The 25,019-nt window shown below is 41.5% G+C and overlaps 1 protein-coding gene across 7 annotated transcripts in view; it reads right to left on the bottom strand.

Annotated features, from left to right (window-relative positions):
* Positions 1–24,315, bottom strand: part of LOC309639779 (G protein-coupled receptor kinase 3) — a 117,907-nt gene extending 93,592 nt beyond the window's left edge. For 5 of the 7 annotated variants that reach the window (XR_014251849.1, XM_082417458.1, XM_082417464.1 and 2 more), the window contains exons 1-2: positions 24,092–24,315; positions 1,027–1,103 (exon numbers count right to left, since the gene is read on the bottom strand). Coding sequence is in view for 6 of the 7 variants with exons in the window: in XM_082417458.1 (XP_082273584.1) it covers positions 1,027–1,103; positions 24,092–24,204 (190 nt within the window). In the remaining variant the exon portion in view is untranslated. Of the gene's footprint in view, positions 1–1,026; positions 1,104–19,001; positions 19,135–24,091 lie in introns of those variants that run through there. The other 2 variants (XM_082417461.1, XM_082417463.1) reach the window with 1 other exon arrangement.
* Between the last annotated feature and the right edge of the window lie 704 nt (positions 24,316–25,019).

Here is a 25,019-nt window from a genome sequence, read left to right as displayed (position 1 = left end):
GAAAAGAGCTTCCTGGTCTCTTGTATTCAGCTATGCTGATTTCATGGAAAAACTCTAGCATGATCTGCTTATTACATCACTGTGGGCAAGTTAACAATAGAGCCAGATGACAGGCCAAATGATGAATCCTAGCCTCAAGAACAAAAGATTGTTTAGGAAATTTCTGGACAGTGGGAACTGGTTTTGGGGAATGGGAAAAAAAACAAACAAACAGGTGGACAACAGCTTCTCATCTAACCTGGCCGACAGTCACCTTTAAACAAACTGCCAGTCTTTCAGAAGGCAGGTGAGAATACAGTGTCTCATTTCTTTGTGGGTCTTGAAATTCCCACTACAGCAATTCCTGTCCAGTCCTAATTTCTCTAGGGCACTAACTGCGGTCACCACAGAGCACTCCTACACAACCACAAATCTGCATAGGCTGAGACCAGCGCTGGCCAGAGGTGGGCATGGGTCCATGAGATCTGTGTACACAACAGGGGGAGTCCTGGTCACCGGCTAAGTAGAGATTCCAAATGGAGCCACAGGAATAAGGGAAATTGATGTGGAACTGACAATAGCGAGCAGCAAACAAAACCCATAAACCCATGAGAACTGATCAAGTAAGCCAGTCCCACACTTTGGAAGCAGACACAAGAGCAGGGTGAGGTTTACGAAGACACATGCCAACCCCCTGTGATCACGGAACGTACAAGATCAGTGAGAGAAGCTGAGGACCTCAGACGCGGGTCCAAAGAGAGCTTCTTTCTGGTTTCCAAGTACCCAATCCTTTGATTTGGGGAACCTCCTAAACTGTCTTAAAACCTACAGCCAAACTAGTCTGTTTTCCAATAGCTTACTTACAAGAGATATTACTAGGAACATACGTAATCATTTAGTATGTTATTAATTACATGCAATTTCTTTCATCCCCAGCTTGAGCTATAAAGCATGTAACAGCATTAGGGGCTGCATTTATACATTATTGTGGCACCACCCGATACCACGACTGGAATTACAGTTTGCCAAACAAACAAGCAGGCTTACCAATTTTCTGATTAAAAATCTTGTTGAAAGTGATTTCATGTCTCTCCTCGAGATACTTCTGCATCACGCTCCGGATACTAAAAGAGAAGAGTGACATGTTTTTAACAATGACAGCCTCCATCCCTAGAATGGAAGATACATGGATGTCTTCATTCAAGGATATTGGCTTGATGAACTTGATTTTGGTATTCATTTCACAATGTATGTGTATATCACATCATCACATTGTATACTTTAAATATAAATAATTTCATTTGTCAGTTATACCTCAATAAAAAATATGCCCAAAAAAAGGATACTGGCTTGACGAGAGATGCCTCTTATTGACACCCATGATTGCATAAACAGCTGACTAAATTTAAAGCTGGAAACACCACAGCTCCAGCTAGTACCCTCTTCCCATTACTCAGGGCCAACCTTACATGTAGAGACTTGACTATGAAAAATAACTTAAGGACTTTGGGGAAGCTTTCCCTCAACACCACCACTTTACAAAAATATTAAAAGCGTACACACACATGACAAATTCTGCTAATCGATGAATGAGTTTCTTTCTAAAGCAAAAGCAAATGTTCCCTGGATATATTAATATTCAAAAAATCACACTTCTATACATCAATGATAAACCACAATAAAACATAATTAGAAGGAAGATTTCACTTACGCCAGAATAAGAAACATCAAATGCCTTGAAATAAATCTTTTAAAATATGTGCAGGAATGTTACAGGGAAAAATTACAAATTGTACTGAGAGACAGTAAAGATCTTAATACGTGGAAAGATAGACCACAGCCAGGAATGGAAAGATTTAATACTGCAGAAACCCAAAGTCTACCCAGATTCATCTATAAACTCAATACAATTCCCGTCAATATTCCAATAGGATTTTTCATAGAACACGGAAACAGATAAGCTCTTTATAAAGTGTATGCAAAACAACACAGGCTCAAGAATAGCCAAGACATTTCTGAAGAAAAAGAATGATGATAAAAGGGCTTATTATGAAGCTAAAATAATTAAGACAGGATAAACAAATTGACCAATGAAATGGAACAGAAAGCATATAAACTGACCCACACATACATGGAACCTTGATACATAATAGAAGTGGCAAGGCAGAAAAATGGGGAAAGGAGGGGCTATTCAATAAGTGAACCCCCAAAGCGATTATCCAAATGGAAAAAGTAGAAATTAAATCTCTATCATCCACTGATGGGCAACAATTTGGCATTATCCCTTCCTTTTTGAAACTAATTGAGGTATAATTTACATGTAATTAAATGCACATTTAAGTGTACTGTTAAATGAGTTTTTCACATATCATACTCTTCTAATCAAGATATCAAATATTTCTATCACCCCAAAAGATGCTCCTTTGCAATCAACCTCCCCAAATTCTAGGATCTGAGCAACTACTGATCTCCTTTCTGTTAATAAAGATGACTTGCTGTAGTTCTAGAATTTTATATAAATAACACAATATGTTGTCTTTTGTGTCTGGCTTCTTTCCCTCGGCATAAACAAGCTTCATCCATATTGTTGTGTGCATAAGTATCCAGTTCCTTCTTATTACCAAGTAGTATGTCATTGTATGAATATTCTACCATTTGTTTATTTGTTCATCTGTTGATAGACATTTGGGTTGTTTCCAGTTTGGGGTTATTACAAATAAAGCTGCTTTAAACATCTGTGTATACGTCTTTTTATGGGCATGTGTTTTCATTTTTCATGGGTAAATATCTAGAGGTGAAACTGCTGGTCATATGGTGAGTTATATTGAACACTATGAGAAACTGCTGAACCATATTCCAAACTGGGTGTAGGATTTTACATTCCCACCAACAATATATGATAGTTCCAGTTGCCAATACTTCGGTTGTCAATATTTTTACTTCTAGCCACTCTGTTGGGTGTGTAATAGTATTTCATTTTGATTTGTACTTTAATTTGCATTTCCCTGATGAATAATATTTTCTCCCACTCTGCACCTTGCCTCTTCATTTCCTTCATGAAGTCCTTCTAAAAGAACAAGTGTTTAGTTAATGAGTTCCAATGTGCTGATTACTTCTTTGGTAGACAGTCTGTGCTAAGAAATCTCTCACATCCCAAGGTCATGAAGATTTTAACCTATACTTTCCCTTAGAAATTTTAAAGTTTAGATTTTATGTTTAGGTCTAAGATCCATTTGTTATTTTTGTGTACGATGCAAGGTAAGAACCAAGGTTCTTTTTTTCTTTATAATACCTAATCGTTCTGGTATCATTTGTTGAAAAAACTATCCCTTCTCCATTGAATTTTCTTGGCATCTTTGTTGATTCAACACTAAATATGTGTATGTCTGTCTTTGGACTATACTGTTGCATTGATCTATATGTCTACCCTTACAAAAATACTGTATTATCTTGATTGCTTTAGGCTTAGTAAGTCTTGAAATCAGGAGGTTTAGTAACCTAAGCATTCCAACTTTGTTTTATTGCTTTTGGTTTTGTTTTTTGTTTGTTTTTTGGCTATCCTAGGTTCACTGTATATAAGTTTTTTAAATCAACATGGAAATTTCCTCCCAGAAAAAGCCTGCTGAGGCTTTGATGGGGATTGTGTTGAATCTACAGATCAATATGGGGGAAATTAACCTCAATAATACTAAGTGTACTATGCATAAATATGACATATTTCTCCATTTATCTAAGCTTCTATAATTTCTCTTATTACTATTTCATAGCTTTCAGTGTAGAAGTCTTGTTCTTTTCTTATAATAGCTTTCTCTGGTTTTGGTATCAAGATAATATGACTCATAAAATGAGAGGAGAATTATTCCTTTATTTAATTTTTCTGAAAGAGTTGGTGTAAGACAGTATTAATTCTTCAAATGTTTGATAGAACTCATCAGTGAAGCCATCTGAGCCTGGAATTTTCTTTGTGGGAAGGTTTTAAATTACAAATTCCATTTCTTTCATAGATATAGGGCTATTCATATTTTCTATTCCTTCTTATACTGGTAACTTGTATCTTTTAAGGAATTTGTCCAATTCATCCAATTTGTCGAATTACTGAAATTTGATATTTCTTTATTGCCCTTTTAATGTCCGTAAGATTTAGTGACAGTTCTTCATTCATTCTTTATACTGTTAAACTGTATTTTCCTTTTGTTTTCCCTTGATCAATCTAGGCAGACGTTTATCAACTGTACTGATGTTTAGTTTTTGTTTCATTCATTTTCTTCTATTATTTATATTTTTTATATTTCACTGATTTCCACTCTTTGTTATTTAAATGCTTACAATTTACTGTGGGATTAATTTGCTACTTTTCTAATTTCTTAAAAAGTCTCACCACTGAATTTAAACATTTCTAATATAATCATTTAAAGTTATAAAATTTCCTCTGGGCATTGACTTAACTGTACCTCACAGATATTAATAGTCTGTTTTCATGTTCATTCAATTCAAATTATTGTCTAATTTCTCTTGATATTTTTTTCCTTGAACTGTAAGTTATTTATTACTGAGGTGATTCATTTCCAGATATTTGGAGATTTCCAGATATCCTTCTGTTACTGAATTTTGGTTTAATTCGGCTCTTCAAAAAACAATGGAGAGAATTAAAAGACAAACCACAGACTGAGAGGAAATGCTGGCAGATCATATATCTGATTGAGGAATTGTATCCAGCACATATAAAGGATTTTCAAAGCTCAAGAATAACAAAACAAAAAACCCTCTTAAAAAAAATGGGCAAATGATGCATACAGACACTTCACCAAAGAAGATACGTGGATGGCAAAGAAGCATATGCAGAGATTCTCAACATTAGTCATTAGGAAAAGGCAAATTAAAATCACAATGAGATATTACTACACACCTATTAGAGTAGCTAAAATTTGAAAAGACTGACCGTATCACACATTGCCAAAGACGTGGAATAACCAGAATTCTCATACACTGCAAGTGGGAATGTAAAACGAAACAAACACTTTGGAAAACAATTGGGCAGTTTCGTAATAAGTTAAACACAAACCACTATAAAATCCCATCAATTCCACTTCTAGGTATTTACCCCAGGGAAATGAAAGCATACACCCATACAAAGACTTGTACATGAATGTTCTCAGCAGCTTTATTTGTGATGATCAAAAACTGGAAACAACCCAAGTGCCCCCAATAGGTGAACAAATGGATAAATATGAGTGTATATCCATATAATGTAATACTATTCAACAATGAAAAGGAATAAATTATTGATATAACATGGGTGGATCTCAAAAAAATTATTCTGAGTAAAAGGAGCCAGATTACAAAAAAAAAAAAGAGTACATATTGTTTGATAACAAAGAGGCAGGAGCAAACTTTTGGAAATGATATATACAGTAAAATTAAAAATGTATGTATTGATATTTGGTCTCTGTCCTGCTTCTTGGCACAGAGCTCCTAAAACCGGTGGAATTTCCTGAGTGGTAGGAATGTCTTATTCATAAGGAGCCCTTTTCACCCATACCTGAGTTTATGCTAATGAGGTGACTTGGAAAACCCCTAGATAACTTCAGGATAGGACTGGTTGCCAGAGGAACCAACCATGTGATTAGAGGATTGGAACTTTCAGCCCTACCACTTGATTTCCAGGAGGCTAGAACTGAGTCCAATTACTAATAGCCAATGATTTAATCAATGGGGCCTGTGTAATGAAACTTGAATAAGAACTCTAGAACGATGAGGTCTGGAGAGCTTCCAGGCTGATGAACCCGTCAATGTGCTGGGAGGGTGGCACTCCTGGAGAGGGTGTGGAAGCTCTGTACTCCACTCCTTCCCATGAGACCCTGCCCTACGTAACAACCACTCTGCAGTTCCTGAGTTGAACCCTTTACAGTAAAACTAATCATAGGCGTAGGACTTTCTTGAGTTCTGTGAGTTGTTCTAGTGAAATCTCAAACCTAAGAAGAAGGTTGTGGGAACCCCAAAACATGTAGTCAGTTAGGTAGAAATGCAGGTAGACCTTAGACACATATTGCAGCTGGCATCTGGGGGCAGTCTTGAAATATGTGTGGTTTATTTTACATGAATTACATCAATAAAGCTAGAGATTTTATTATTATCATCATCATACCACAAGGATGCAATCAGCAAAATTTTGGGTGTGGGAAACTCTACACAACAGATGACCCAGTTTCTTCAACAAAAAATTTCAAGAGGAAAAATGATAGGGAACCTATAGTTCAAAAAAGACTTAAAAGAAATAACAATCAGGTGTAACATGAACCTTATTTAAAACTCAATTCAAGTAAAACAAATTTCTTGTAAAAAAACTGAAGATATGTGAATACAGATTGAATATTTTATGATATTAAGCAAGTATCACTTTTTTAGCAGTAGCAATGTGTTATGCTTATGTTGGGTATTTTCGGAGCTCTTATCTTTTAGAAATACAGAAATATTTACAGATGAAACGATATATATCATGTCTAGGTATGCTTCAAAATAACCTAAAGGAAACAATGTATGGATGAAACAAGATTGGTTATGTGTTGATTATTGATAAAGCTGAGTGGTGGCGACAAATTTATTGTATGATTCTCTCCTGTACATGTTTGAAATTTTCATTACAGAAAGTTTAAAACAATAAAAATATGGCCTCCAGATTTCTGGACCATTACTTTACACACCTCTTCAACAAAATAAGCATATATACTTACTATGTATAATACTATACCGATTGGAGGCATAATGGTTTTTTTAAATTTAATACCAACTGGTTGGTGATATACCAACCCTACCTGTCATGACCTACTGGGGTTCTGCTACATAAATGCAAGGTAAGTATAATAAATATTGTATCATAACTTAAAGAATTTTTCTACTACTAAAGTAGTTTAAAGAGCAGATATCTGCTCTCTACTGGCCAAAGGATGACTATGGATACCTCCCATTATTAAAAGTCTCTATATTCTATGTGAAGTTTAATTCTGTTCTATTCTGATGTCCAAAGTAAAATGCATCTAAACAAATATTTCAAATCATATGTGACACATCACCTAAAAAAAAACTAGTCATGCATAAGGTAGTTGTGAAGATCAAGCAAGATGGCTTTGTTAGAAGCACTGCCCAAATAAGAGCTGTTATCATTATGACCATCAAGAAACCCAAAAGGCAGGCTTTTTTTAAGATAGGATAACTAAGCAATCATACCAAGATTCAACTCCCCCAAAAGGAAACTGCTTTCTTTCATACTGTCAGCTCTTCCCAAGGTTCCTCGGTTCACCAGATCTTTGGCAGAAAAGTCTTGTATGTAATTTGCATAGCATTAAACAACAGCGCATGAGATGATCTATATTCAGGCGACCACAACCCAATTAAGCTAAATGTGAATTCCTTTGTGTTTTTTCCTCCAATATTTTGACAATCCACATCCTGTTTTTAATGCCTTTTCTTTTGCAATATATTACCTGATATTAAAGTGACACTAAACATAATTGAATTTCACTGGCAAAAACAAAAAACAAAAAGCAAACAAAAAAAAACCACACCATCAATACAAAAGTTACCCCTGAACAGATACAACATGAAAGATGAACAAAGTTATGGGTTCATCAAATTTACCTAATCAGAGTTACTAAAACTTTGTGATCTAAACCGTCCCTTCAAATTGGTTACAATAATCATTTTCGAACCCATTTATCTTTCTCTCAAAATACGTTTGCATCAGCAACAATATAGAAGCAGCTTCATTTGATGGCTACCTTGCTGTCTGTGTGGAATAAGCATCAGAGGAGGGGAAAACTGGAGCCAAGGAGAGTCCGTAGGAGGGCCGGGAGCATCCTCCTTGTTCCTAAGAGCCATTTTTCATGGAATTATCTCATTTAAAAGATCCCAAGGCATAGCAGCACTATTTACAATAGCCAAGACACGGAAACAACCTAAACTTCCATCAAAAGATGAATGCGTAAAGAAGATGTGGTATATATACATATATAATGGAATACCACTCAGCCATAAAAAAGAATGAAATAATGCCATTTGCAGAAACATGGATGGACCTAGAGATTATCACACTAAGAGAAGTAAGTCAGACAGAGAAAGGCAAATACCATATGATATCACTTATATGTGGAATCTAAAATATGACACAAATGAACTTATCTACAAAACAGAAACAGACTCACAGACACAGAGAACAGACTTGCGGTTGCCAAGGGGGAAGGGGAGAGGGGGAGGGATGGATTGGAAGTTTGGGGTTAGCAGATGCAAGCTATTATATAGAGAATGGATAAACAACAAGGTCCTACCGTATAGCACAGGGAACTAGACTCAATATACTGCGATAAACCATAATGGAAAAGAATATGAAAAAGAATGCATATATATGTATAACTGAATCACTTTTCTGTACAGCAGAAATTAACACAACATTGTAAATCAACTATACTTCAATAAAATAAATTTTAAAAAAAAGATCCCAAGGGCCTCACATTTTGCCCAATATCCAAACTCCCTGGCACGTTATGGGGAGCATTTTCAAAGACGCCCCAGGCTACCTCATCAACCATATCTTCCCTCTGTCCTCACACAGTAGCCACGCAGGATTTCTTCACTGCTCTGTAATTCTGTAAATGCCATTCCCACTAATGCCTCTCCTCATGTGAAAACCTCCTGCTCAGCCTCCAGGATCCAGGTCAGGGTCACTGGCCTTTGCCAACCCCTGCAGAGGCAAGCCCTCTTACTTCGGTTTCCACTGCATGTCAGGTGGCACCATTGTATCATTTCCCACAATGTATTGTAAACATACACACCTCCGTACCCATCCCCTGTTCACTTAATCACTCATTCATTCAAGATAGGAAGTGTCTCCTTTCCACGAGCCAGGCACTGTGCATGACACTCAGAATACACAGTGGGTCCCACCCGGTCTCTGCCCTGAAGGGGGCCACGTCTAGAGGGGTGACAGTGGGGTAAGCAGGGAGTCCCAACGCAGTGTCACAGGTACGCGTCAACAGGGGCAATCACAGGGGCCTACAGAGTCTAGTTCAACACGGCTGAACTCCAGATCCCAAGGGGCCCCTGACAGAGAAAGCAACGGGACCACTCGTGCAGCATCTGATAAGCCATGCCAGCCTGCACCGAATAATTGAAGTAAACGGACAAAGGATAGCAGCAGGTTAAAAAAAAAAAAAAACACAGAGAAAATTGCCAGACAACATACAGCCTCCACTTTTGGACTCACTTATTTTTCTAACTACGCGAGAATACCTAAATTACCACCCTTGAGATTAATGTCCAGCTTTTCATGGCTTATTTTTTTTTTTATTGATTGATTGATTGATTGATTGATTGCTATGTTGGGTCTTCGTTTCTGTGCTAGGGCTTTCTCTAGTTGCGGCAAGCGGGGGCCACTCTTCATCGCGGTGCGCGGGGCTCTCACTATCACGGCCTCTCTCGTTGTGGAGCACAAGCTCCAGACGCGCAGGCTCAGCAGCTGTGGCTCACGGGCCCAGTTGCTCCGCGGCATGTGGGATACTCCCAGACCAGGGCTCGAACCCACGTCCCCTGCATTGGCAGGTGGACTCCCAACCACTGCACCACCAGGGAAGCCCCCATGGCTTTTTTTTTTTTAAAGCAAACACTTCAGGACTTCCCTGGCGGTCCAGTGGTTAAGACTCTGCGCTTTTACTGCAGGGGGCTTGGGTTCGATCCCTGGTCGGGGAACTAAGATCCCGCGTGCCTTGCAGCACGGCCAAAAAATAAATATATAAAGCAAACACTTCCTTTCCAAGGGCTGACAGATGACAGTTTGTTTCTACAACTGGCAAAAATGCTGACTTGGCTACAATTGCTGAGCTTCCTTGTCCCCCTCCCACAATTCTCCCCTAAGACAATGTGAACCAGGCCAGAACCTCAGAGAACAAGCACTCTCTAGGCAAACAGATTTACAAAGTAAAATATGCTCCGTATAAGATCACCCAATGGAATTTTTCAACTACTCATCTTTTAATTTGGTACATGATACCACTTATCACGCGAGAACTCTTCATCTGTGTCATGTATTCATTCATTTTCTCCTTTACGGTTTCCAGGTTTGGGGTTCACCTGGGACAGCCCTTTATATCCCAGAGTGATAAAAATATATACTCTCATGTTTTTCTATTTTTAATATTTTGATGATTATCTCATTAAACACTCGGGAATTTATTTTTTTACAGTGTGGAGGGGTTATGACTTTACCTGATGGCCAGCTATCATGCACAATCCCTTCCCCAACAGACTCAAAATGCTACCTTTGCTCATAAGCCAAATTCAAATTTTACTATATAGATGAATATAAATATGCATATACAGGAGATTTTGCATGCTCTGCCACTTATGTGTCTTATGTGCCTGAAACAAGACTTATGTGTCTGTGCCTGAAACAAGACCACACTGTTTTCATTCCTATAGCAATGTTTTATATTCGGTAGAGCAGACCCCTGCTGTTTAACTTTTTCAAAATTTTATTGGTTATTTTTGCCCATTTTTCTCTTCTAGATGAATGAGGATCAGCTTATCACATTCTTTAAAATTCTCATGTGGATTTTGATTGGGATAGGTTAATTTGAAGAGAACTGACATCTTTTCAATACTGAGTCTTCCTGTCTAGAAATATCTTGTAACTCTCCCATTTATCCAGATTTGTTTTGACTTCTCTTAAAGTTTTGTTTTCCTTCATACCAGTCATATTGGTAATTAGTTGGTGAGGTCTGGTTTAGAGCAACACATTAGAAAACACTTCTTTTAAAGAAATTATTTTGAAATGTTTTGACAAGTTAATAGTCACATAACTTAAAAATAGAAAGTTGTCAAAGTAACCTCAGTGAGAGAGAATTATTTTGCAGAGTCTCCTTAGGCATGGAAAGTATGCTTACAGGATAGATCATCTTAAATAGCATGGGTTATTATTTTTTTCTTGCTAAATGTAAACATCAGAGCTATGATTTAATAGATATTCATGACTGAATGAGGTTCAGTGAAGTCTTCCATACTCAGTGAGTAAATGGATACAGTTTTCTAAAGTTTCACGTCTTAATATGCTTCCTCTCTTGGATAATCTTTTTCCATCTTTTTTTTTTTTCTCATCCTTCGATGAGAAGTCTTCCAGTCAAAAGGTTGTAAATCTGTCCACACGACTTGGATGAGTCAGAACTCTGGTTGCAAATGCATTTATTACAACTCTATCCATATCTTTGCCATCAGTGTCACGAGGCTCTTTTTCAGTCATCTAATGCAGTTTCCAAAAAGCACATCAGCCTTCCTTCAGTCTCAGTTATTTGAGATGCTGGACGTTCTGTATCTCCATACGATGCGTCACAGGAAATTTATATCCGAAGTCACCAGTGCTGGTTACACGTGACACTGGGACAACAACGAGGTTATCGTCAGCCCTACCCGAAGATAGTCTTGATCCACACACAAAGCAATCTTCTCTACTGGTTTTAAAAATTCTTGTAAAATTTTTCAAACATGCAAAAAGTAGAGAATGTAGAGTGAACGCCCATAACCTGTCAATCAACACCTCAGGAAGTTATCAAGATTTTAGTCTGCTACTTTCATCCTCCCCCTCACTTTTCCTCCGTTTTTTTAAAAGCATTTTAAAGCAAATCTCAGACTACGTATTGTTTTACCTTTACTACTTCTATCTGCATTTCTAAAAACTATGGACATTTTCCTTCCAATAAACATGATCCGTTATCACTTCCCAACCCCACCCTGGAAATAACAATAAATCCTGAAGATCTAATACCCATTTCCTAAATCAAATTTCCAGGATTCTCTCAGAGGTGTCTTTCATATAGTTGGGTTTGAATCAAGATCAAATCAAGATCCACACATTCATTTGATTATTATATCTCTGAAATCTGTTTTACTCTCGAGCACCCCTCCATCCCCACCACCCACTTTTTATCTTCATGCCAGTGACTTACTGAGGAAACCAGGACAGCAGTCCTGGAGGATGGCCCCCATTCTGGATTTGCCTGTTTGCTTCCTCATAAGGTCACTCAATCTGTTCTTCTACCTCCGTGTGTCCTGTAAGCTAAAAGTCAGCTCTGAACTTGAGTACGTTCAAGTCCACCTTTGGGGGCAGGAATACTCACTACATAGTCTTCATATTGCCTCATACAAGTAGATGCATTTATTTCTCCTCAGTGTTGGGGAGGGGGAAGTTCCCCCCTCCCCTTCTTGAGTTCCTTTCGCCGGTCTGATAATTAAATGGACACAAGACAGAGTAACAGGAGAAAAGAACAAATTTAATTCATACGTACAGAAGTCTCACAGAAATAGGACCTAAAGAAATGACCAAAGCAGGTGGCTTTTATACTTCTTAGACAAAGAAACAATAAATCTGTGAAGAACTGACAAGACAAAGACATTTGGGCTTGGGGTCCTAAATTAGTGAAGAAGTAATAAGGTTTGTTTACACAGCCTTTTCGGCCCTGAATTCGCCATCTCTGGTGATAAGGATGTCTCTCTACCTCCTGGGGCTGGGAGGGTACCTTTCACATGGGAGATTTATTTCCTGCTTTCTGGAGACAAAGAAGGGTCAAAGTGTTCTTCCATTGGTTGTTTCTTAAGTAACCTTAATTCAAAATAATCAGTATGCCACTTTAGCCTATTTTGGGGTCGGCCTGTCCTGAGCCCCAACCAACGTTAGTGATGTGAAAATTCAGATGGTGAAAGTTTGACCTCTCCATTTAAAATTCCCCCATCTACCTTTCATTTAGTGGTTTCATACACTGATGATCTTTGCCTAAATCAATACTTTCAGTAAAAGTTGCAAAATGATGATTTTTTTTCTAATTCCATCATTCCTTCTGATTTGCTGCAATTTCCTCCTGATTTGCTGCTATTCTTCTGTAAAGATGAATCTCCCATGACCAACTAGGGAGTTATGGTTACCTTAAAATGTAGTTCGTACTGAAAGGTAAGATAAATGCTTAATTCTTTACCTTTTTCATTGCCGCTTTCCAGAGACAGAGTTGGTGCTCTATTTTCACTGCCAGTAGTGATCAATAAGGCATTTTACTTGGGGAATCTCTTTTTCGGGGATAGCAGGTGAAGAAGTTGAGTTGTGGATGGAGTCACTGAAGTGTCTCTGACAAACAGAACTCCATCCCAATACGAGCTCAACGACCTTTCTGTATGAAGGTTTAATAGGCAACCTGCTTCATTAATTTTCTACCACAATTTAGAAGGTACTACTAACAAGATTAATAAATGTAACATAAAAAAATCCTTAATGCATCTAGAGTAACTGACAAGTATGTTCAAGCCAAAGATCCCCATTTACCTACAGACAGGGAGAGACGTGAATTTTAATTTTGCTTTTGAAATAAGGGTGCATCTGAAATTACAAGTGTGTCTGAGGTAGGAAAATAATGAAAGTATCAATATATGTAAGCTACTGGATCACCTCATCAGATCCCTGTAGTAGATCACCCAACTGAATGAAGACAATGCATTTTCAAACTGTGTTACTAACATCTGAAATTGACAATGTTCCTCTACCCAAATCCAAGAAACTTCTTTGTTTAGAAGATTCATGTGGCAGAAGGAAGTCTGAGGTTGTCTATTAAAATGCACAGAATTTGAACTGAGGCTCAACTGTGCCGTTTGCTATCAAGGTGATCTTGAGCAATTAGCTTCTCTCTGAACCTGAACTTCCTCCTAAAATGGGGATGATGAGTATTGTGGAGCCGTTTCCAAGAATCTGAAAATAAGGGAAAAAGCTTGCCCTCAGAGAATGAAAATTTTAAATCAACACATAACACAAAGGGCAGAGAAATGCCAAAGGCTCCTCGGCTAACAAGCTGTGGCTTCAGTGACCGTGTTATCGAATCCAGGGGGCGCCTGGCACCAGTTAGAGCAGGAAACATGAAAATGTGGACATGGGCCTCTCACTGTCAGGGAATTCCAGGATTCCACACCCAGGGTAAAGCCACCCCGTGGAGAAATGACCTGGTCCCAGCTACTGCAGCTGCCGAGCCAGGGGGCTAGGCCTTCTAACCCCTCCAGCCACAGGCCTGTGCCACCTGTGTCACCTTCTGAGGACAGCGTCACTTCCACGAGGGCCGCCTGCAGGGGAGAACTCTTAGGTCATGGGGACTTCAGGCATCAAGGCTCCTGAGAATGAGTGCTGAGTGTAAAGCAGCAAATCTGACACTCCACCTACAGTCTGGCTTTTCAGGTAAATCGACCATGTGAGTTAGTGCACTTTGAGGGGTGGGAGCCTCTACCTCATCGGATTCTCAAAGGGGTCTTTAAATAAGAACCACCAGGCTCGAAGAAGATAAGAGAAGAGAAGGCGCTAGTCGGGCCAACTCAGCTGATTGATGTGAACTTCACAGTAAGAGGCAGAGAGAGACCCAGTGCCATGAGAGAATCCAGTTTCTGAGTCTGAAGGGCAGGGGGAAGCCCCCAGGACCACAGGAAAGACACTGGTGTCCGAGGAGAGTACCAGCTTTCCCCCAAGTAGACAAAATACCCCTCTCAATGTCTCCACGTGGACATGTCTGGAGTAATTTTCTTTTTTCTTTTTCAAATGTCTACCAACTACAGAGAATAACCATAAAAACTAACAAGAAAGAGTCAATATGTGTAAAACTACAAGGCACTGTATATAAGTATTAGTGGGGTTTTTTGTACTCTGAATTCAAATCTCTTGCATAAATATGAAACAGATGACTATCAGATGTCATTGGGTTTAATAAGTTAACATTGTCAGACCTAAGTGTTAATTAAGCTCAGCAAGTAGATCTCCCATCATGATCATTTTAATACTGATCCAATTCACACCCCAAGTCTGGAGAATGTTTCTTAAGAGCAGGGAAAGAATTTTATCAGGTTAGAACCACTGAGGAGGCCCTTCAAAACTGGAGTCTGGCTTTTTCTACTGTTCTGCCACCATCTATCCTATACCAGAGACTTGTGAGACACCCACAGGCCATAATGTTTAACTTCAAATTCTGATCTTACAGGAAGGAGCGTCCAGCCTCTAGTTCATCAAACTGTTCCAGCATGACATGGCCAGAGAAAATAAGCTTCTCTTACAGAGTAACCTGAATTAAAAAAAAAAAAAAATTTTGAAATACCAATCCCCTCTCAAGCACGGCACTTTATTTAAAGGACTGAAACATAAAGATGCTGGCTGATTTTCCACGTGGAATTAAAAAAAAAAAAAAACCAAATGATTAAACCCTAAGAAATCCCTGAACACAAGACTCTTACAGTTTTCTCTTTGGAGGGGTGGGGTGGGGGTGGGGGTGTTATTAACATAAGCATCCTCTCATCCCTTACTTACAAACTACTACTGTGCAGAGAACACCTTCCCCTCCTAGCCCAATTCTACTTGGGATGTTTTGCATAAAATAATAAATTTTCCTCCACGGCCACTGGAAACAAAACAGAAGGAAGCGGTTCCACAATGGAACACAAAAAGAGAGCAGGAAAACTTTACACTCTACTCTACACTTAATGTTGTGATGATTAGATTCATTGCGTAATCCCTTTCCCAGTTAGGGTGTCATTATGAGAAAAGAAACAGTACATGTAGGTGAAAAAAGCAGGGCCTTTTAAAGACGAATATGATATACTACCAAATGTAAAACAGATAGCTAAGCTAGTGGGAAGCAGCTGCATGGCACAGGGAGATCAGCTCGGTGCTTTGTGACCACCTAGAGGGGTGGGATAGGGAGGGTGGGAGGGAGACGCAAGAGGGACGAGATATGGGGATATATGTATATGTATAGCTGATTCACTTTGTTGTACAGCAGAAACTAACACACCACTGTAAAGCAATTACACTCCAATAAAGATGTTAAAAAAAAAAAAGATGAATATGAAAGTCCCTTGACCTTTTCTATTAGGGTTAGTTCCATTTCTACATGGGTTATAGATGCCCCCCACCCTTACACCCAACAGCAAAAGCCTTGTACTTTTCAAAGAAGATACATCGAAAATGTCATCAAAGCCTTAGACATTTTCATGATGCAAAATGAAAGCCTGCAGTATTTAACAGCTGTGTAAATGCCTTCCCATCTCAGTTCATTTTTAACTTAAATCCTTATTGAAAGCAATACAGATATAGAAAATGTAGAAGAAATGACCTGAAAATATAACCAGTTACCTTTCTAGATAATAAAGAGCAACGGACTGACTTAATGACACAAAATACAAATACCAAGGAGGTGTTATTCAAGAAAGTTTTCTTGCTGAAAATGAAGAAACTTGCTGCTTTCCACAGCTACCAGAGTTGTAAGTTTTGGAATATATGAAACATACGCTCTCTAACCCTCAGAAGATGATCTTTTCAACTTAATTGAAGTTCGCTTTCTTCCTGAAATAGTTTAGCCCATGATTATCTAAGAAATACACAGTGCCTAGCACTCACTTAGCACTTGGCAAAGGGCAGTCACTGTCACAAAACACATGTAACCCATGCCTAGCTTCCAAACTTTTACTAATGGAAACAATCCCCTAATCAAACCGGTATAATGAATTTTAAAATCATTCAAGGAATCAAAAAGGTTCTCCCTATAATGGAACTTTTAGAGGGACTTGACCATACACTTGACTTTGGATTTAACAGTTTTGCCATCACTAAATTCATTACAGTAACTCTGCAGATACCTTTTTAGTCTTCATAAATTTTAATATTCTTACTCAGCTAGGTAATGTTCATACTGATGAGCGTGGATTACAGAGCAGTGTGCAGACTTCAGCATGATATGAGGAACAACTAAAGGAACGGGGGACAGCTTCCCATAGCAGCCACTCTGGGCTGTGGTAGCTGCCTTCAAATGTCTGAAGATCCATTACTTTGGGGCGGGATTAAACTTGTTTTGCAAGACCACTAAAGGAGAGCAAGGGACCTGTGCGCAGAATGAATTACAAGAGAGCTTTCCAACACCACGGAGCTTCCAGAGATGCTCCCCAAAGATGACCCTGGCTGGATGCCAGAGAGGGAGGTCACCCACCCAATGCAGGACTAGACTGGATGCCCTCCAAGATCTTTTCAAACATGAGATGTGACAATGCTATGTTATTAAGATGCGATCTTTGAATGTCTGAGGAAGACTAGAATGCATCACCTTATGCTCAATACGCTGAAGCCAGCTGCTTTTAGATTATGATTTTTGGTGCATTTTACTGAAGCAAAGACCTTTTGAAGATGTCAACTCTCTTAATTGCTTAGTTATCTATATTTAAAAGTGGCACGCTTGTGAACTCTTAGGTACTGAAGCCAATATAGCCCAGAGCCTACTGGATGATGGATGGATTGATGGAAGGAAGTAAAGGGAGGGAAAGAAGAAGGGAAGAAAAAAGGGAGGAAGGAGGAAAGAAAGGAAAAGAACCACGCAAAGCACCACATGCAGAAGGTTCTAGACAAACAGTACTACAACAAACAGCTAGAGGAAGAACACTGAGGAGAAATCTGGGAAATTCACCTACTTATGGGTCTAGGGGTCAACATTCTAACTTTTCAGAAGTCCTGCCTCCTGAGCCCGCCCCCTCTGAGCACGTGGCACGAGGGTCTCCGTGCAATACTGCTTTTATCTCCTACTGTTTTGTAAATTTTTTAAGGTGTTATGTCTCATACTGCATATAAATCACAACCACCACCACCTATGGTGTAAATTAAAGTAAAATTATCTTTTCACACTGCTTCCAATCTTTTTTCTCTTTTGAGTTTTCTGTGTTTGAAATGAATGTTCTCTCCTGCTCACAAATGTACTGTATGGATAGAAAATGCTCTCAAGAGACAGATTTTTATTTGTACATTTTGTGATCAAAAAGGAATAGATATCATATTGTACAGATGGGGCAACTGAATACACTGAATTTAACACTGAACTGAATTTAAGTGACTTACCAACGGCCCATGGCAAATTACCAGTGGAATCAGGGCCATACTTCCTACTCTATAACTTTCTCTTTTAGTACAGTATGCCAGATAGGAGGGAGGGCACAGGAAAATGAGGGGCCAGTGATGACAACTGGCCTTCAAGTTCACTAAGGATGAAGGTCTGGCCGGGCTACTTTCATATGGGCTACTTTCATAGAATCACTTTTTCCTGCTCCTGAAACCCTGGAAGAAGGAAATGAGAGCAAACAAGAGTACAAGTCCAAGGCTGGGTCAAAGCTGACTCTTACAAACAATCAGTCACAAAATATATGAGCTGCAAAAATATTTTCACTGTATTCTCTAAGAGGCTTTTTCTTTATGGTCCTATAAAGTATTACAATGTGCTTTTGCTTCACACTGAAGCCGAAGCACAGGTGACCCAAAAGAAGACTTCCAAAATTAGGAGAAATATTTCCAGGATATGGGGAGCCTGCTGCATTTCAGACCCATATGGCAATCCAAAAAGGCCCAGGGGGTCTAACTTCTAATCAGTGATAAAAACAGAGAAGGATAAAGAAGTGAAAAAGAGGAGAAGCAGAGGCAGTCCGGAACCACCTCATTAGCATGCAAATGACTTAGCTGACAAATGATTCAACAACCAGAAAGCAAAAGTTGCCAAGTACATCATTTCCATTTCCCCACCGCTCAAGTCCAGAGAATAAGGACAGACCATCAGGCACACAGAATGCATTTTCACCTACAGCCATCTTCAAATACACAGTTTTATTAATAGAGGAAGATTATTTGAATGAGAAAGTGATTTTTATTGCAAATAAAGCCAAAAATATTGTTTTGTCCCTTTTACCCTTTTCTCAGATATGGAAAATTGGGGGTGGGGGGCGGGTGGGAGGTAAGCAGCCTGAGCTGCCCTTTTTTTCTAAATGATAAGAGAGAGAAATCCTGTTGGGTGGCCAGGGGGTGAGGCGGTCTATTATTATACAATTTCTCATTAACAGCAGTGAGATTGCGCTTCTCGCGTTAAACAGAACAGGCATTTAACCCCCGAGCTCCTCCTGGGAAAAAGGCAGAAACTGCTTATTCACTTAGTCATAATTACCGTTTTCGCAGGTCCCAGAGGAATAGCTGTTCTCGATCAGTCTCTGAGGTCAGTCCTGACTTTCCCAATGCCGCCCTGGCAGCTGATTGAATCGGCACGCAGAATGATTTTTCCCCAACCAAAAAAAAAAAGTTTCGCTATTTCATCCATTCCCTGCAAAATGAGACGTGAGGGTGTTCGCTATTCTTTCTGGTGAGACGACATAGCGAGGTAGAAAGGACCCAGATTCTGGGAAACTTGGGCTTGAATCCTGCACCTGCCTCGGCCACATTCAGCTGTCACCTGGACTGAGTTCCTAAGCCTCCCTGAGCACCTGCTCCGTTGGGAAAACGGAGCTGATGCTAACGACCTGATAGGACCGTTGTGGGGAACAGATGCACTCACAATGCAAACTGCCTGGCAGAGGGCGAGCTCTCGGCAAATGGTAGTTATCATAGCACTACCTCATGGAATTTAAACTTCTCTCTCACTTGCCGGGGTTGCAGGGACCCCGGGTGCCCTCTCTACTCCGTGGCATCTCTTACTCTGCTTGCCATGATAAAGACGGAAGCGTCCCTTCTTTGAGCTGTGACATCTGATCCAACAGTGTCCGTCCCCGTCCACACAGATGTTTGGCAAAGCCTGATTCAGTGTACCGAGGAGGTGTTTTTAAGAGGCTGTCTCCGAGAACACATCGCTTCTAAAATCTGGGACTGCCTGTAGCTCAAAGACATCTACTGGGCTCTCGATGCAAAGCCTTTCACAACGCTTGACTTGGGCATATTCTGGGTCCCAAACTGACTGCACTGGAACGTCTATTTCTAAGAATTGCTGATGGCACACCACACTTACATCTTCAAGTCGCTGGCACAAATTAACTTTGACCGAGAATGAAGTAATAACTGAAAGGTCAGAACAAATTACATTTGGAAAGTGTCGCATAGAAAAAAAGAAGCAAGAACACCACCACTGTTTTATGCATAGAAATGCTCCTATCGACGATAAAGAGTGCTTTCTTCCTGAAGGCTGTTCCTTCTTTCATCCTTGACTTTTCAGTACAGAGTTGGGCTTGCAGGCATAGAATACCCTCCAACCCAAACGGAGGAGAATCTTTCAAGTCACCCACCACTTACTCGCTGACTGGAGTTGGGGAAATTACAGAATAAACCCCATTTCCACATCAGAAGAAAACAGAGCTATTTTTCAAGACCAATTACCTATGATAGTTTTAAAAATAGGAAGATGCACACTACCATATTACTATATATATTACAGCTAAATAGCTCTTCAAAGGAGATCATTAACAAATTACTGTAAGACACTGAGCAGATATAATGTGTTCCGTGAATACAGAATAGTAAAAGCCACTCCGTGCTATTTGTCCACAGTTAAATAGAATCTTCAAGCAATTGCACGTGAAAGTAAACATCTTTCTCAACTCCCAGTGTATTTGCCACTAGACTGCAAGCCCCTTGAAGGAAGAGGCTGTGGCCAGGGTGGTCACAGTATCCCTCTGCTTGGCTCAGGAAAACACCTCTACAACCAGGTACTGAATTAATGGAATAAGCAGTATCACACACCTTTTTCAGGACTGTCTAAAATGCTCCCGGAAACTTATAAAGGCTCTTTAAAATGTTTTCAGACCTTCCTATCATAGCGTGTGAATACTTGGAAAGGACGAGCTTTGTGATGGATGATCCCAAATTTTCAATGTCCACTGAAAAGAAATGAAACGCCAGAGGAAAGATGGATTTTATGCGACTCAACCTCTTGCAAGTGTGTGTGACCTCAAGTCAACTGAATTTCACTCTGTGCGGAAAAAGCTACAAGAGTGATGAGCCCAGGGGAAAAGCTGCCTTGAACCCTCCAGGGCTTAAGATGCTGACCCTTTGTAGGCCTTGGCTTCTGAATTAGACCCTATTAAATAAAAGTGTTTCTTCTCTAACATGGCATAAAACAACTGGCATGCACATCTGAATGAGCTGGGCCTGCGCAGTGCGTCCATGGGTCACGGTTTACTATTACCAATAGATCCCATTATCAGCTACATTAGCTCGACAAATGTTTCAGTAAACTAAAGCAGCTATATAATTTGAACAAATAGGCAACTTTTACAGAATTTGCACTCATTGATTCGTTAACTGAATAATGTGTCAGCCTAACAAAATGGTTGCCTCTTGCCATCTCTGAGAAGCAAAATCTCTCCGGGGCGGAACGTTCCATTTTCTGAGATTCTCCCATAATAGGCAGGGGACTGCACACCCCGCACTTCATTGAAATTAGCTAGATATTGCTTCATTCTGTTGCCTTTCTGTGCAAAACTGGGGGAAAGGCAAAGTAAGTGAAATAAGGAAGCACACAGAATACTCAGTGGCTTCAAATAATTAGCTGGAAAGAAAAGTCACTCGGGATAGACCAATGGCAAGTTTTATGCTTCCCATTTACATACTGAAAATACAAAGCTAAACCTCTTTTTCAAGAATGCCAAAGGCTGGTGATCACAGGGCTTACCCCAAAATGAAGCTGAAATAGAAACTCTTATCAGAAAACATGTTACGTGTATCCTTTACCAAAGAGTGAAATCACACTAGTCTTTTGAGTCACGATGCTGAGGCGGTTCAACATGAAATTAACTTGTTTACCAGAGCTAGAAATCCCCCAACCTCTCACCCCCATCCCAAAATCGAGCAGGTAGGCCACTAACTGCCATCCAGTGGTGGAGGAAAATGTGCAAGATGTTTTACCTCATAATCTCTATGTACCAGAATCCTAACACAGCACAAGGAGTGGCAGTTACTATGTAAATGGTCACAGCACAAAACTAAACCCAGTTGAGATAAACTCAAAACAAATTAGAATCTCTGGAGGAGGTTCCAATGGCCTAATTCAAGAGTCTATTTAAAAACAAAACAGCAACAGAATAACAATTACTAAAGAGCTGCTTCCTAAAATTACTCTCCTGTTGATATGTCTCAATTCTAAAATGTCATGAGAAATCTGCTCCCAGGTCACTAATTCTGCCGTAAAAGAAAGCACTACCAAAGAACGCCACCGAAAACAAAGGCCTTCACACAAGTAAGTGAATACCCTAAGCACATAAGTATGTTCTTAAGAGGGACATTAAAAAAAGCAGAAGTCACATTAAGTTCAAAACACCAAGAAAAAAAATGAACAGGAGTTCCTAATTTTAGTAATATTATATATCACTCTCCCCCAAAAACACTGTCCATGAGTTAAGATTTGTTGATTTTACATACAGACACTTTATATATTTGGGACTCCCTGCCCTTAAGGAAGAAAAAGAGGAAAAGAAATTAAGCATTATATATGACATTTATAGAAATGTAGAGGGTTTTTTTTTAAATGAAATTCAGGTTTCATTTGGGGGTTGCTGTTTTACAGTTTCCCACTTGCCAGAAATTTTAAACAGCACTGATCGTCAGTGAGCTTCGGATATGTTAAAGTCTGGAACAGGAGTGTTGCTTTCACAACACTCCAAAAGGCCTCCACTCTTCCCTTACTTTCCCTGCTTGTCTTCGCTCATCAAAGTAGGTTTTTCCCTACAAGATGTACAAGAGGCAGGGGCTATGAAGGGCAAGCGAGACAAAAACATCCAGGAAGCATGTCTTCATTTACACAATTTGACTTTTCACAACGAATAACGCAAAGGGAAAGATATTTTCTAGATCGTGGGGCTCGGACTCAGGGATTTGTAAAAATAATCTGATGATCCCTCAGCATCACAAGAAAGATTTTTTTTTTCTTATGTCAAGGTAACATTTAAGCAATCTTAGATGTATATGACGCTTGAAGAACTGATGTTTTCAAATGGAGAATAGCTTTGGTTTTAGATTCCAATACATTACAAAAATGGTCTTAAATTCACCATAAAGAAGATGCCTCTTTTCATCATCAATCGACCAAGAGCTATTTAGTGTCAAGGAGACACATCTGCTGTACCACTCATGATGTTGTTAATTAGGAAAGCTAAGGGGAAAAAAAATCCAACCCTAATCCTTTGATACACTATTTGAAACTCACTATTAATCTGATGCATGATATTTTCTGGGGTGGTGCCAATGATATGAACTAATCAAGTTGTTTACTACTTCATCAATAATAAATCATTTTTGAGACAAAAATTACAACTTGGTATGGACCTCACCAAGACCCTCGCCAATTCAATCGGCCCCTTTGCTGGTAATTTAAACAACAAATTCCTGCTTTGAATCACCCATTCAACATGCGTTTTTAAGTGAGTCCCATTTCAACCTTTTAATAAAGTGCCACCAGTGGATCTGTCACCAGGTGACACACTTAGTAGCAAAAAGAAAATCGCGTGGGTCAGAATCCACTCCTTACTGCCTGGAGGCACCAAAGAGAAAAGGGGTGCAGGAAGCTGACTGGACTGGTGGACCTCAAGGGGAGCAAGCACTGAAAACACCAATTTAAGTGCCTGGGGCAAAAGGCAACTCGCCTGCACTCCCCAGCTAAGGCGCCCAGAGGGAGCTGAGGAGAGGACGTTGCTGGAATGGGGGACAGGAGCAGAAACTAGGGAAGGAACCACCGGGATGGAGCACAAGGGAAAGACAAGCGTGGGGCAGAAGGAGGGACAGGGATGGGGCAGGCGGGGGACCGTATGTTGGGGCTGGAGGAGAGGACAGGGACGACAGAGGTGGGGCCAGGGATAGGGATGGGGCTGGAAGGACAGGGATGGGGCAGGAGGGAGCCACAGCAATGAAACAGGGAGGACTACAGGGATGGAGCTGCACCGAGAGGCAGAGATGGGGGCAGGAAGGGGCGACAGGGATGGAGCTGGTCCAGCGAAGTCACAACCACATCCTCACCACACCTCGCTGGGGCGCTCGCTGCGCGCCACGCGCCGCGCTTGGCACTTCGGGGCGCTCTCTCCCGGAGTCCCCCCAACAGCCCTCCGATGCCCCATTTCAGAGACGGGAACGGCGAGGGCGGCCCTGCAGCGCCCGCTCCCCGAGGTCGCCGGCCGAGGGGGCAGCGGCGGCTGAGCGCCCGACCCTCCCGGACGCAGGGTGTCGCTGGCGGCCACGGGGGGCGGCGGCGCGGGGGGCGGCGCGGGCCCGGGGAGCCGGTACCTGGGCTCGGGCAGGACGATCTTCTTGCTGGCGCGAGCGGCCGGGGTCGCCTTGCTCTTCTCCATCGCCATCAGGTAGCTGACATCGGCCAGCACGGCCTCCAGGTCCGCCATGTTGGCGAGCGGCGGCGGCGGCGGCGGCGGCTCCTCAGGACCCAGACGGGACGCGCTCCCGCCGCCGCCGCCCGCCGCGCCCCGACGTGGGGGGGCCGCCCCGGGGCAGCCCCCCCCCGCGCGCCCCCGCCCCCGCCCGCCGCGCACCCCACCCCCCGCGCGCCCCGCTCACCGCCCCGCGCGCCTCAGCCTCGCGCCCGCCCCGCCCCCCGCGCGCCGCCCGCGGCCCCGCGCACGCGCTGCCGCCCCCGCCCCTTCCGCGAGGGTCGACGGGGAGCGCGCGCCCTGCGGCCAGTTCTCCTCCGCGCCCGAGCGGAGCGGCCAGGCTCGGCCCACCGGGTCCCTGCGGGCACCGTCCCGCCCTCCCCTCGGGGTGGCCACGGGGGACTTCCTCTCCTCCTTCGCCTCCTCCTCCTCCTGCTGCTCCTCCTCCTCCTCCCGACTTCCCGCCCGCTACTCCCTGCGCTCTCACGACCCCCTCTCCTCCGGGACCCCTGCGAGCAGGGGACGCCCTGGACCCAACGCCCACCACCCAAGGGACAGCGGGGAGGTCTCTGTGCCAGTGTCTCAAACTGGACAGTGGCCATCAGCATGCTCCAGGAGGTCTGGGGTGGCCCCAGAAATGCGCGTGCCCCACCTGTCTGCCCAGGTGATGCTGAAGCCTGTGGTCCGGGTCACCCGTGAACAGCGCCCCGCGGCCCAGCCCCTAAGCTTCAGTCCTGACCCCTCCACCCCCTCCACCCCCCTGTAAACTCAGCAAAGAGAAACCTAACAGCCGGAGAAGGTTGCTAGTCTCAAGCTGATGAGGACAAAGT

Source organism: Balaenoptera physalus (assembly GCF_965194825.1).
Source record: "Balaenoptera physalus genome assembly, chromosome: 12".
Classification (NCBI taxonomy): Eukaryota; Metazoa; Chordata; class Mammalia; order Artiodactyla; family Balaenopteridae; genus Balaenoptera; species Balaenoptera physalus.
This window is presented reverse-complemented; position numbering and strand designations above follow the sequence as displayed.